The sequence below is a fragment of the Myotis nattereri genome (assembly GCF_964212035.1).
Source record: "Myotis nattereri genome assembly, chromosome: 1".
In the NCBI taxonomy this organism is placed as follows: Eukaryota; Metazoa; Chordata; class Mammalia; order Chiroptera; family Vespertilionidae; genus Myotis; species Myotis nattereri.
In genome coordinates this window covers 209,162,469-209,177,083 of record NC_138075.1, presented here as the reverse complement: position 1 = coordinate 209,177,083, position 14,615 = coordinate 209,162,469, and the positions used below count along the sequence as shown (strand labels likewise).

Genomic DNA, 14,615 nt, shown 5'->3' with positions numbered 1-14,615 from the left:
GAGAAACTGGCTATGATGATCAACTGAACGCTGTCTCCATGTCATTCCTTCTTCGCCAACTCCGTCCACACCTTTGGGGACCCCTGGACCCGCTGGGGTTGGACCCCAGCAATTATTATCTACATTCTAAATAAGAAAACTGGCAAATAAAACAGTTAAGTAACTTTCCCATGATCACACAGCTGATAAGTAACCAGCAGGATTCAAACCCAGGCAGCTCAGCTCCATAACCTCTATTCTAAACTACAGTGCTTAATAAGTGCCACCTTACCGAAAAAATATACAAATTAAAGAAAAAGATTTTGAACTATTTTAAGTGCATCCATTAGTGGTATTTTAAAGCATATTTTGTTGGTTTAACTATTAGTCATAAAACGTAAAAATAGTTGTGATCATTTTTTATTTTGATATTTAATATCCACCTGCAAGTGATTTCCAACTGTGCCAATCAAGATCATGTATCCACTGCAGCTGAAAGATTCACTCAATATAGGAAACAAGTTGTTTTTAGAACTGGTGATTAGCAATTTATATTATTGTGAATAAATTATCACAAGCTATTCTATATTCAAATACCTATTATGCCCAAAGCATTATGTTAGGGGTTTATATATCTGCATCTCCTATTTCATTCTCACAACAGCCCCGTAAGGTAGGACCTGGTGTCCTAATCCTTCCAATACTGAAAAAGGCAGCTCTCCTGGCCTAGTCTCACCGCTAGCATGAGGCAAAGCCAGAAGTCAAGGTCAAGTCTGTGGTGAGAACAAAACTCATGTTCTTCATTCCTTTCTGCCTTATTATTTTCCCACCAGTTAGCCTGAAAACTGCAAATAGCTTTTAAATTTTAAATATAAAGCATGGATAATCTACAAAATTTAAAAACGCATACAGAAAAGCAGGAGTCATCATCCTTCCTATTATTATGCTTTTGTCATCTTGGTCAAGTTACCTAACAGCTCGGAGCCTGGCTTCCTCATTTAATTAAGGAGAATAAAAACAGGACTTGCTGCCTAGGAATGTTATGAGAATTGATGAGCTAATGCATTTAAAGGGCATAAGTTGTGTCCTATACAATGCAAACACACAGCAGAATGACCCAATCATTATTATTTTTATTAGAGAAAATAATGGTTGGTCCTCCTGGTAAACTTTTAAAGCCATTAAGAGTATAAACTCTTTTCATTTGTAATAGTGAAAAAGTGTCAACAACCTAGTAGGAAAATAGTTGTGTGTTTTTTTTTCTTATAATAAAATACTACACAGGAGTTATTGCACAAAATAATGTGCATCAATGCAGACAAATCTTAAAAGTAATACTAAATGAAACACCAATATAGAATAACTGCAAAAGAATAACTGATCATCAAGGAGAATCACCATCATACCTACAGATGCTATTTTTTCACATATTTTTAATCACTAAAATTGCCAAGAAAAGCAGTGGAATACAGGTTAATTAATGTCAAAAATCTCCCTTTATATTTACACTTACCTATTACTTAAGTGAGGCAGACACACCAAAAAATAATTTACAGGCCATAAAGGGTCCATCATTTCACAGAATGTTTGTCTAAAAAGAAATTTCAGTTCTTACAATTCCTAACAGACTAACTATAAAAGACTGAGTATAGGTCATTACAGAACTGAATTAAAAAGGAGTTCCTAGTTTTATCTTTGGACCAATGGACAAAGACCTACCAAGACCAATTAGAACTACTCCATAATAACCAGTTAGAATGCACAGTGCCAACCAAAAGGATTTTGAGATTTGGACAAATCAGAAGTTTAATTTGACTATCTCATTTACTTAAAATGGACCTAATTGGATGAAAACTTTGGATGTAAAAGAACGCCTCCCCTTTCTCTGGGTGGAATACAATTGAAGTTACTACCTAAATCAGTGTCTCCAGAGCTGCAACTTCTTTTGCTCAAATTAATGCTTTTTAGTCTTTATTATAAAGTTATTTTTAGTTTACAAAAATATTTTTTTTCAAACAAAGTGGGCCTTTTTTAGTTATGAAAAATAAGGAAGTATAAGCATCATGTTTTCTTGTAAAAATTAAGCAGAAAGATATCTTTATCCTCTAACAATAAATCAAACTATTAATTCTCTAAATTTTGATTTATTTAGATGTTCAAGTCAAAATTTCACAGTCTATTTTTTCATAGAATTTATAAAAAGTCATTGTAAAGCCCAGCCTGTGTGGCTCAGTGGTTGAGAGTCGACCTATGAACCAGGGGGTCACAGTTAGATTCTTGGTCGGGCACACACCTGGGTTGCTGCCTTGCATACTATCCTTCTCCCCAAATACCTCTCTCTGCTTCCTTCCTCCCCTGTCCCCCGCCAAAAAATTCAGAGGCAAAACACCTAAAAGGGAGGGGCTCTTCGACTTGTGTCAAGAAAAAAATAATTGCATGAAAGATGTATGAAATCATTTAACTGGGGAGGATAAGAAATTGACCTGTTCCTTCTTGCCTAGAGCACTATGGAGGATCTTCCCATAAGGATCACAGGACACACCTATGGCTCCAGAGGAAATGACAGCTGGTTGGACTGGCTTTCTGCTTGGAGGTTTCCACAGCACTAGGAAGAGCTCCAAGTGAAGGTAGTAAGGAAGAAACTGGCTCTTCCAGCCTCATGCTAACCCCTCCCTCAAGAGGTAGACATTTACAAGAGATCTTGGGATTCCTTGCTCAGCACAGCACCACCCAGCCCAACTGTCCAGAGGAAAGGAACAGGAACTCATGTAAAATGCTCAAGGCAGGGGGAAAGCCATCCCTGTGACTGGAGATTCAAGTGTGTAGATAAAGGGGTGGTGCACAAAGGGCTTCACCTCAGAAAAGCACTTCTAGCATCATATTCCTTATAACAGTGATATGAAAAGTTTAATTAGTAAAGAAATTAGGTGAAAGCATTGGCCACAAAAAATGTTCTTATTTGATACATCAAGGAATGTACTAAATATCATTTATATGTTATTTGGAGAGAATCTCAGTTTACAGAATCCACATTTTTATTTTAAATGTCAAATTCTAATTTTTTTTTTTAAATGTGCAATTACTATTTGCAACTCTGGTGAGGACCACAAGTAAAAATAAACAGTAAAGTCTGAAAATAACTTAATTACTTTCTCTTTTATGATTTAAGCATCACGGGTGAGTAACTACCCTTACTGCTATAATCAAAGAAGAAAAGAAAGGTTACAACAGGTAATCTGGCTGTGATGCAGCTACCAAGTTATTTTCTACCAATTTTAATGCTATTTCAATTCTCATTTTCAAGAACTCGTGGTCATAATGGGAATAACAAGCCTTTCAAGTTATGAAAACTAGCACATCTTATTTAAAACTTAAGCCAAATGTTCCTTATCTGAAGGTACCCTGATGGCTCCCAAAAGGATTTTGTTCTGGCAAAGATGCAATTTTAATGTGCAGACTCACAGCAGGCCCTTCTCAGGTTACTTTGTTTAAAATTAGCAAAATATTTTTAAAGCTAACGGGTCATACCAAAATTAGTCTTCTTCTATGTTCTTGAGATATATCCCAATTCTTATACAGGCATACCTCATTTTATTGCACTTAGCTTTTTCTGCTCCACAGATGTTGCCTTTCTTTTACTTTTTCTTTTTACAAATTGAAGGCAAGACCCTTCAGCAACAAAAAGAATTTGACTCACTCTATTGGGGTGGTCTGGAAATGAACCTGTAATATCCGTAAGGTGTACCTCTATATACAAGTGAGATTTACTGGAATGAAATCCAGTTCACTATCCTTGGGATCCTAGGAAAATTAACCTCAGAAGACTCAGTTACCTTGTAAAAAAAAAATGGATGAATATTACCTACTTCACAGGGCCATTGTGAGAATTACCCATGGAAAATTATAAGCCAATGTAGCACCTAATAAATGACACTATTATTATTGATTTCCTAATAAATACTACACACTGCTATTGGCACTAGGGATACCAAGGTAGACAAACAAATGAGGGCCTCTGTCCTCAAAGAGTGGCAGCTCTAATGGGAGTTATTGAAATTAACAGTCTTATGAATTGCCATGTTTTCTCTTGCAAATATTAAATCTCCATGTTTTCTCTTGAAAATACAACCACCATCTCAGGCTGTAATTACCAAAGGTCCCAGAGAGCAAGGGCACAGAGTAGATGAGGGTGGGGGGCACGTGGGAGGGGGAATCTTGCAGAAATGCCAGCCTCCAACCAGTGCAAGAAATCGGTAACAGCTTTCAGTATCACATCAGTAACAGCCAAACTTGAACAACCTCATGGCTCCCAGCAGAGAGACAAGTGTTAGCTTTAAGTGAAAAAAATATTCCACCGCAACACTAGAGGAAAACCACGACTATTTTAGGTGTTAGCTTTGAGAAACAGATAAAAGCTCTCTCTGCTGTAAGTCGGCTCATCTCAGACTCTGCAATTACCTCATGCTACCGATGGCCAGACGCTCTGGTCAGGCCGCTCTTTAGAGTTCCCATCTCTAAAGGTTTCATACGGTACTGTTACCATCATTTTTACATCTGTCTCCCACACCACACTTCAAACTCCATTATTTCTCTATATTGTTAAAAAAAGAAAAGAAACAACAGACTCAAAATGGAGTCACCCGTGCTAAGCTCCACACAACCTAACCCAACAGCACTTTCAGTATCTCCCTGGAATGAAACCTTTAGCTGGATAATACAGAATTATCTGTGCAACGCTAATAAGGCAATCTGTAAGGCAGCCCCGACTTCACTCCCCAAGGAACGTGACCTTGCCTGAAACAATCCATTCTTTGCTAGAATATCGTCCTCGCCCTGCCTCCATCTGCCTAGAGAAGTCTTCCATTGTGTACAGCTCCTCAGAGCTCCTTTCTATTTGCTAGATGGGATGCTGCCCGATTCATTAATCACTGAGCAAAGCCAATTAGATCTTCAAATTTACTTGGCTGGATTTTGTTTTTAAATACCACCTCCTTCACACCTAGCACGGTGACCAAGAGTACCAAGTAGGTACTCATTAGATGGCTGTTGAATTATTAATTCATGCCAAGCACTGTACCAGGAAGCAGAAGTACGAACATTAGAAACATGGCTCCTGCCAAAGAACAAATAATTCAGTGGGGAGACAGAGTCAGCAATTCAAATATGAAAATAGCACTCATGCCCTGACCAGTTTGGCTCAGTGGATAGAGCATCAGCCTGCGGACTCAAGGGTCCCGGGTTCGATTCCGGTCAAGGGCATGTACCTTGGTTGCAGGCACATCCCCAGTGGGGGGTATGCAGGAGGCAGCTGATTGATGTTTCTCTCTCATTGATGTTTCTAACTCTCTATCCCTCTCCCTTCCTCTCTGTAAAAACTCAATAGCACTCATGGAAGAATGCAAAACCAGGTGCGAAGGTCTGGGAAGGACTAGCCAGATAAAGAGATGAAGTGGGCGAAAGTGAAAGAGTTCCAGGCAGTTAGTTATGAGTTGGAAACAGACTCTGGGGAATAGTGTTCAAGAGAGATGGCATAATGAAAAAAGTTGTAAAAGAGAAGAAAAGGTTAGTTAAATAGATAAAATAACAGAAGTCAAATTTAGGAAAAATTAAACACTGAAAATGTAATTGTTTAAAATAATTAAATTCCTCCAACTTGAATACACTTACAACTTATCATGAAAGTTCTTACCTCCCTGAAATTCCTTTTGTTGACCCTGGAATCTCTGGTACAGGCCGATGTCTTAGCAGAAAAGATCGAGATGGCCTTGAAACCAACTTGCTACGGCTTCTCATAGGTGTTAGGAATGGTGATGATGGAACATACAAATCATTTATAACCATTTGTCCTTGAAAGTTAAAGAGAGGGGATGGTGGTGATCTTTCTAATAAACCATTCGTTCCATGTCCAGAATTGGCTTCTGATACTGAACAGCCAAGGGAAGGAAGGCAGTCAGGGTCTACATTCGAAAGCTTGTTCACATCTTCTGAGTTCAAATCGACTTTTTCTGTTTGTTGTTCTTTAGTTGTACAATCCACAGTCTCCTTTGCAATCAAAGATTCTATTTGAATATTTTCACTACCCAACAAAGAATCTTGAAAAGAACCTAATTTCAGATGGTGTCCTTCTTCATGAATGGGAAAGCTGTGTTTAGGAAGAGAAAGCTCATCTTCTGATTTAAGACACTGGCTATTTTCCACACCAATGTCACTTTGATCGAGATTTTTTGTAACAGTCTCCAACTGCACTGGGCTAGGTGTCTGAACGCCAGATGAATCTGACAGTGCTATGCAGGTATCCTGGCCAGATGATGGAGCAGGGTGACCCTTTGAAGTCTCATCATTCTTCTTTATTTTTTGAATATTTGCATATATTGGGATATCTTGCATTTTTGACAAGATTATCTGTAACTGTTTAATGATCCTTCTCCGGTGTCCTGTAGGTGATATTCCAATTTTGTGTAGCACGCTGTCATCTATGGCTGCACAGTCCTTCACGGTATTAAAACCAAACTCACGGAAATGTGAGACATACTGCTCCAAATTAATGCTCATTAGGAAATCTTTGATGTCGACATTTACTTCACTGACTGAGGACATAATGGTGGCTTCATCACTAAGCTGCTTTATAAAAAGCAGTACAATGAGACACACACACACAGGAGGGTGCGCTTCTGTATTGGCTCTTCCTCTCTCACTGGCAACAGAAAAATGTCTCAAAATGGTATTTTCTCCATAGTGAGTGCTTTATGTGCTCCAGCCTAGAAAAACAAATTAATTTATTAGGAAATTTTAGTAATTAGAACATAGTTTTTCATTATAAACTATGACATTATTTTTAGAATTACTTTCACCCACTGAGAGTTTGGAATCTTTGTGCATTACTGTGATGCCCTGGAAAGTCGACTCCTAGGTAGAGCATGATGGGACAGGACAGAAATGCTGTGCTGGCATCAAATAATGATTTTCAACAAGGCAAAATGACTCTCACAGGACTATAAAATGAACTTGTGTCAAAAATGTTATTCGACTTGTTTATAAAGGAACCAATAAGATGGTAAAGTTAGTTCCAAGATCATTTGTGGAACAGGCTCACAGTTCCATCAGAAAAAGCGCTCTCTCTCTCTCTCTCTCTCTCTCTCTCTCTCTCTCTCTCTCTCTTTTAGTGTTAGAGTAAGACTGGCAGGTTACTTGAAAAAACAAACTGGTTAATGTCCTCCAGGGTAATAAAATCACAGGCTTTAGAGCTGTCTATCTACTGGAGAAAAATCTGTAAGTGAATAGGTAGCTCACCAGACCTGGGCTTTCACCCAATAATAAATAGAAAGTGAAACACAAGAATTAGAATTCATATGCTGAGGGTGGGCTGATTAAACAGTACCCCCAACAAGGCATTGAAAGAATAATGCTGTATATTTCTTTGATTACCAAGTTTTAGATAATTTCTCTTAACAGCAACCAGGTATGAACAACTTCCTCCTTTACTACACTTTCTTCAAAGACTTTCTTAACAAGCACAGTTAGAACATATTTCTCAGGTCAATAATTTTCATTTCAAAAGAGCATCAGCATTATATGTACAACACTGACATGTGAGATAAGACTAGTTGAATGATTAGTTACTTCTTAAATCAGTATATAACAGGAAGTAAGTTGATATGAAAGTAAAAGGAAAACGTTTAAAGGTCACATTTTCCTTTATACACAGCAGATTCGCATGGCTTCATTTTTCTCCCAAATGACATCAATAAACTTTTCAAAAAGTCTAGTGACCTAGGTCCTGTTTTTATAGCCATGTTCACTTTGTGAAAATGCATATGTGCAAATTTCTGAATATTACGCTTTAATAAAAAGAAAAAAGTACCGAATACGCATAACACCTATATAACGGAGGAGTAAAATGAGACACACCCAAACAAGGGAAATTTATCTGAACAAGTGTTAATGCAATGTTTCTGGAGATCATACCTCAAAATAGCTCTCCAAAAGGCACCTCTCAGACACTGCATGTCTTACATGCCAACAACCCAGATACTATTGTCCCAACTATTTAAAATATCAGCAAATATTGACAAGCAGGTATCGGATAAGAGGCCAAGTACATATATTTAGGCAGCACTGCAGGAGCAGAAAAATAAAAACACAGTGAGATGAAAGGCAGGAAATGCCTTTATCAGTAAGATATCCCTCTATCATTCTCAAAATGACAAAATGTCAGTAAAAAAAAAGTAGAAAGTTTAACCTCAACACCACATACAAACCTAGATCTCTGATATACCACTCTTGTTATACACGATTATTTTGTAAATGAACCTATTTTCCAATTTTCTGGCATGTCACAAAATGTGAATCATTATTGCCAAATCTGCTGGCACCTTGATGTTGGGCTTCCCATCCTCCTGAACCATGAGAAAATAAATGTCTGTTTTTTTAGGCCAGGCAGTCTATGGTTATTTTGTTATAGCAGCTAGAACTGACTAATACACTCTCCCATCCTCACTGCCTTTGCCCTGGTTCAGACCTTCATTATAATATTTCTTGCCTGGATTACTGCAATCCTCTGAACAAATCCCTCAGCCCAGTCTCCATGTAGCAGTAAAATCCAAATTTGGTATATAAAGCCACATCCTCAACAGGATAAAGTCTAAGTTTCTTATGGTGCCATAAACACAGCCCGGTCTTGGTCTAACAACAATAATAACAGTACTAGTGATGTAAACAGCAATTATGTGCCAAACAACATACCTCATATATATTTCCTGCAATGTAGGCGTTCCTATGTACTCACTCCAGGCTCAAGTTCAACCTGTGCCAAATATTCTACCCACATCCTTCACGCACTTTAGTTCACTGTTAATTATTGTTCCCAAGGCAAACAACTGTTTGATAGCCCCATACCTCTTTCATATGCTATATCTATACCTGCAAATCTACACATTTTGCAAAGTTCTATGCACTATTTAAAATTCTGAATAGGCAGGTATTACCTCCTCTGTGAAGGCTTCCTATTGACCTTAAATAGAATAGCTCCTTTTTCAATATATAAGTAGGATCCTTCAAGTGCTTGGAACATGTTTAAGAGATGAGAGGTTGGCAGGGATGGCAGAATTGGTTGAGTCCATTTCGTTAGTTTTTTGGTGTGTAAGTGTTTTAATACACTTTCCTTCTCGCAGTATGTACATATACTTCCTCCATGGCAGACTCAGAGATGGATACAGCAAATATTCTACCCAAAACACCTTTCTCCACTCTCGGTCAACATGCTGAATATGGCTAGTGAACCCGATTCCCTCTCCTGGCCCAGAAGAGGCTCCCTCCCAAAGGCCCCACAATCCTGTGAACTTTAATATCAGCTCATCCTCCAATCACCTGACTCCTTAGCACCCAAGGATGTTCACAGAACCACTTCTTTCTTTGGAGGCTTCTGAAAGCCCATATGCACTCATGAGAGGCAAAGAGATGGACATGCCTAACTATAAACGTCGCCTTAATATGAAATCAAAGCCTTCCATGTTCTGACCTCCACTTGGGCACAATGGCAAGTGTGCCATGCTCTCGGATGGGGGCTCTGCAGGTGCTGGTCTGTGGATCTGCTGTACAGCAACAAGTGCTAATAACAGGCCCGGGAATCTGAATTTGATGACCAGGATGTGCAACAAAATCTGGTAATTACAGTTTTAAATTCCTTATGCTCCCCAATGTGCCTTATGCCATCTCACCTGAGACGCAGCTCATGACTCTCCTCCCCTAGGATGGAACCACCCCCCTAACACTCTGCCCAGAAGTCTGGAGTCCAACTCAAATCTCACCTCCCCCACTTTCTACCAGTGATAACACAGGTACATACCTGTCTGTCAGTTTCTTTAACCATAAAATGGAAACACTCAAAAGTACCTCAGCACTCGTAAAGATTAAATGAGATAATCCATCTGTGTTAAAATAGTGCTTAGTATATGACAGCAATTTTCAACCAGTGTGCCACAAGAATTCTTAAAGCATGCAATAACTGACTATTTAGTCATGGGCACTGACCTCTTTTCTCTTAGACCCGTGGTCGGCAAACTGCGGCTTGCGAGCCACATGTGGCTCTTTGGTCCCTTGAGTGTGGCTCTTCTACAAAATACCACGTGCGGGCATGCATGTACAGTGCGATCGAAACTCCATGGCCCATGCGCAGAAGTCGGTATTTTGTGGAAGAGCCACACTCAAGGGGCCAAAAAGCTGCATGTGGCTTGCGAGCCGTTGTTTGCTGACCACTACCTTACACTATCAAATAAAAAAATGACAACAGTGAACACAATAGCCATCTAGTGTGAATGCCCTGTCTTGAACCATAAGTATATAGGTCATTTAATAGAGTTCCATTTTACTGGTCACATCACATAACAAGGTTGCATGTGATTGGTTAATTCTTGGTACCAGAAATCCTTATATTCAAGTATAGGCAACTGACTATATATATATATATGTGTGTGTGTGTGTGTGTGTGTGTGTGTGTGTGTGTGTGTGTGTATGTATATATATATATATATATGTATACTAGAGGCCCTATGCATGAAATTCGCGCAAGGGGCTTGGCCATCGCAGCCCCTTGCAGCTTCAGCCAGCCCTCGAAGCCCTGGCTTCACCCAGAAGGTCATCCGGAAGGACGTCTGGAAGGTTGTTCAGCTGTCTGGTCTAATTAGCATATTACGCTATATATATTTCAAAGGAGAGAGATAGAAACATCAATGATGAGAGAGAATCATTGATTGGCTGCCTCCTGCACACCGCCTACTGGGGACTAAGCCCGCAACCCTGGGATGTGCCCTTGACCAGAATAGAACCCGGGACCCTTTAGTCCACAGGCCCACGCTCTATTCACTGAACCAAACCAGCTAGGGCAGCAACTGACTTTTTAAAAGGTCACTATGGAGAAAAAAGGGTAGGTAATTACTATTATTATTATTTTTATAAATCAATCAAAAGAATACCTACATTTTGTCAGATCAGAAAAAAAAAAGGTTTTTTTGGTATGCCGCAGAATTTTAGTAATTAGTATACCTGTAACATGAGATGAAAAAGGTTGAAAATTGCTGGCATATGGTAAGTGCTTAGCAAACATTCATTTCCATCATTATAATTATTTCTTTTCATCACTACAGTCATTATCTTCCCACAACTGAAATCTTTCCCATTCTTTGAAGTCTAACTCAAATGCTATTTCTTTCACAAGGTTTCTACCGAACAAGAAATAAACCCTCTTCTTTATATTCCCACAGCATTTACTTCAGAGGATTAAATTACATTTTAGTCTTTTAATAGTAACCTACAGAAGTGGGATAATACAAAAGCCAAGATGTTGGAACTGAAAAACCTGGGTCAAATCCCAATTTCTCCAGTTTTAAGTTTTGTGAACTGGAACAAGTATTTGACTTCTCTGTGCCTTGGTTTCCTCATCAGGAAAGTGAGAATAATAATAGTTCTATTTCACAGGGCTGTCGTAAAGGATTTCCAACACCAACTGCACACAACAAATGCTAAGTAACTGTTTGCAGTTGTAATTACTTTTTCTTAGCCTATTATAAACGAATAACTCCTCCAAGATGATGACCAGCCCTCATAAACTGCCCAATAAATTCCAGTCAAATTACTTGTTTATAAACTTAGTGTGTGATGTACATGTAGAACATGTTCAGAGAGCATACAAAGAGTTGGCATGGCAGACGTGGTTGTGCATCTGCCCATCCTATCCTGAGTAGAAGGGAAGTAGCATTCAGGAGCACCTGCTACATGCCTGGCTTGCAACATCACTAATAAACATGATCTTATTACCTTACTGAGCTCTACCTCAGAACTATATCCTGAACCAGCTACTTCTCACCACCTGCCCTGCTCACATCCTAGTCCACACCATTATCTTCTCTATCTTAATGGCCTCCTGGCTGATAGCCCTGATTCTATCCTGGTCTCCTACCCCTACTCCTTCCCAACAGTATATCTCAGTATAGCAGCCAGATGATATATTTGATAATAAAAGTCACTCCTTGAGACTTCCTAACTTTCTCTGGCTTTCCCCCTCCATCATTCAATCGCCACCAGGTTGGTCTCAGTCCTATTCCCACCTCATGACCTTACCTCTCGTCCTTGCATCTCTTTCAAATCTGTCTCCCCAACACATACTCACAACTCATGGCTCACTACATCACCTAGGTAGGTCTCTGCTCAAATGGGCCCCTTTAGAGCGGCCTTCCCTAATCCTCATATGTATATAAGCATGTCTGTGCTTCACTGCTCCTTACCCTTGCTTTACCTATGCCCATGGCATTTGTTACTACCTGACATCTGTGGACAGTTTCAAGAGAGCAGGGATCTTGTCTACTGTTCTCTGCTCTAGCCCTGAAGTATGAACACTGTCAGGCATATAGCAGGTGCTCAATAAATGTTTGCTGAATAACTTCTTCCCAGCTTTGAGGAAATTTAAGACGAAACGTGGCAAGCATACATAGTTTTAAAGTTTTGTCTATGTAGGTAACCAAAATTCTCAGGAGCAGGAACAGGATTCAAATACAGATTTCTCCAATCCATCTAACCACAAAAAGATATCAAATCAGGAGTTGGGGGTTGGCAGGAGGGCAGCTGCAAACATACAAACCACTCATGGGATTTTAAAGATCTCATGGGTTGGGAGAGCCTTCCCTGTCCCAGTGCCCCAAAGTAAGGAAAACCACCACAATGATCTACTCCCCTCCTCCACACTCCCAGCCCCCAACCCCCAGCCACTGCCAGTGGAGTTTTGTCATTTCCCTTAGTTGAGCTAGGAGAGAAAACATGTAAAACCACAGTTGCTTACCATAAGGTCATTAATTATTCAGTGCTGATAACTTCTGGAATCACCTGTGCCTGACTCCAATATCTTATGGGAAGGAAAAATTAACACAGTACAATTGAATTAGCTGATAACTTTAATCCATCTTTTAAAAAGCACACCATTTTAAAATCAGAAGTATAACCTTAGAGACTTTCAAAACTGCAGATGTGTCAAAATAATAGGTTTAACAATCACAGAACCACAGGGGAAAAAAGGAACCTCAGGGAAAAAAAACAAAAATATATTAAATTGCCACATGAATAGTGAAACTTTATAATGTTATCAATACAAGTCTTACAGACTGCAAGAACAATGAGAGTTTACTGTCTGCCAGAATACAATGAGATGGTTCTCAATAGAGTTGGAACCACCTCCCGAGGGAAATCCAAAAACGTGAAAGAAAATGCTTTTGCTGGTCATAAAGCCTGTGTGGCACCAGCAGACAGGAAAGGTGATTTATGACATCCTTCAGATACCATTTTTACTCCTCCAATTCTCTACAACTAATCACCCCCGTACGGTGCCTGGCACTATAGGTAAGAGATGTGCCCCTGCCTTTAAATTGCTAATAAACTTGTTGTGGAGAATAAAAATTAGGGGGCTCACTCCATATGGACAACTTGCTGAACTAGTTCAGGCTACAGATCTTAACAGAATTCCACCTTTGCATCCGCACAGAATATAATGGTATTTGGTATTTGCACATCAAGCAAAACCACTGTTTAATACCAACATATTCAACTCTAAGTATTCATAAAAACAACACGTTCTCCTTTGTTCCCCACAGCCATGCAGAATAGGAAGTGGTTTGGAGAAAATATATTTGTTGTCATATTACTCCATCCCATAGTATATAGTGAATTGCAAAAGGTCACAGGTCAAGGATCCTAACTTATTGTTCTACTCAGAGTGCTCAGTCCCCAGAACATGGTAAAACTGGTCATTTAGTGTCCCTCCTCTCTGCCTTCCACTCACCTACATTAGCTTGGGGCAACACAGGCTCATCAAACCCCTGACAGGAAGTCCAGTTTTCTCAATCTGGCCGTCACTCTCCACTGTGGCCACCTCCACTTCCTGTGCTCTGACCTCCTCCGCCTCCAATTTCTCTACCTTGATTACTAGTACTTTCCATCCATGAAAACACGTCCATCCTCTTTCATTCTCCCTCAGAATTTTATTGCTAATAATAATAGCCATGTTTGTGGAGTGTTAACAAACCATCTGTGGAGGATCTCCCATAATCCTCAGAGCTGCCTTAGGCGGAGTCTCATGCCAAAAGCCACACAGTGGAGCCAGAACTCTAAGAGTCAGACTCCACCGCCTATGCCGCCTAAGACTATACAACTTATTTAACAGTAGAGGGATACGAAAGACTTCATATTTTCTATCTCCTCTGTCTAGCTAAGTACTTATAGTCACTAAAGAAATGCTACTTAAATATACTAGGTCGTGCAAGCCCTAGTTTTTTGTTTGTTTTTATTGTTGCTGTTAATTATCCTCACTTAAAGATATTTTTCCATTGATTTTTAGAGGGAGTGGAAAGGAAGGGAAGGGACAGGAAGAAATATCGTTGTGTGAGAGAGAAATCGATTGGTTGCCTCACACATGGGAGGCTGAGGATCAGGTAGGTGCCCTTGACCAGAACTGAACCCACAATCTTTTAGTCCATGGACTGACGCTCTATCCACTGAGCCAAACCAGATAAGGTACAAGCTCAAGTTTTATATACTTTTTCAATTTGATTGTGGGTATATAAGTACATGTAAGTGGTTAAATATGGGAGCCTACA

At 39.5% G+C, this 14,615-nt stretch overlaps 1 protein-coding gene across 1 annotated transcript in view; it reads right to left on the bottom strand.

Moving 5' to 3' along the window:
* Positions 1 to 13,533, bottom strand: part of ARAP2 (ArfGAP with RhoGAP domain, ankyrin repeat and PH domain 2) — a 154,684-nt gene extending 141,151 nt beyond the window's left edge. The window contains exons 1-2 of the mRNA XM_081089492.1: positions 12,809 to 13,533; positions 5,669 to 6,737 (exon numbers count right to left, since the gene is read on the bottom strand). Of these exons, the coding sequence (XP_080945618.1) occupies positions 5,669 to 6,576 (908 nt within the window). The 5' untranslated portion in view covers positions 6,577 to 6,737; positions 12,809 to 13,533. The remainder of the gene's footprint in view (positions 1 to 5,668; positions 6,738 to 12,808) is intronic.
* Between the last annotated feature and the right edge of the window lie 1,082 nt (positions 13,534 to 14,615).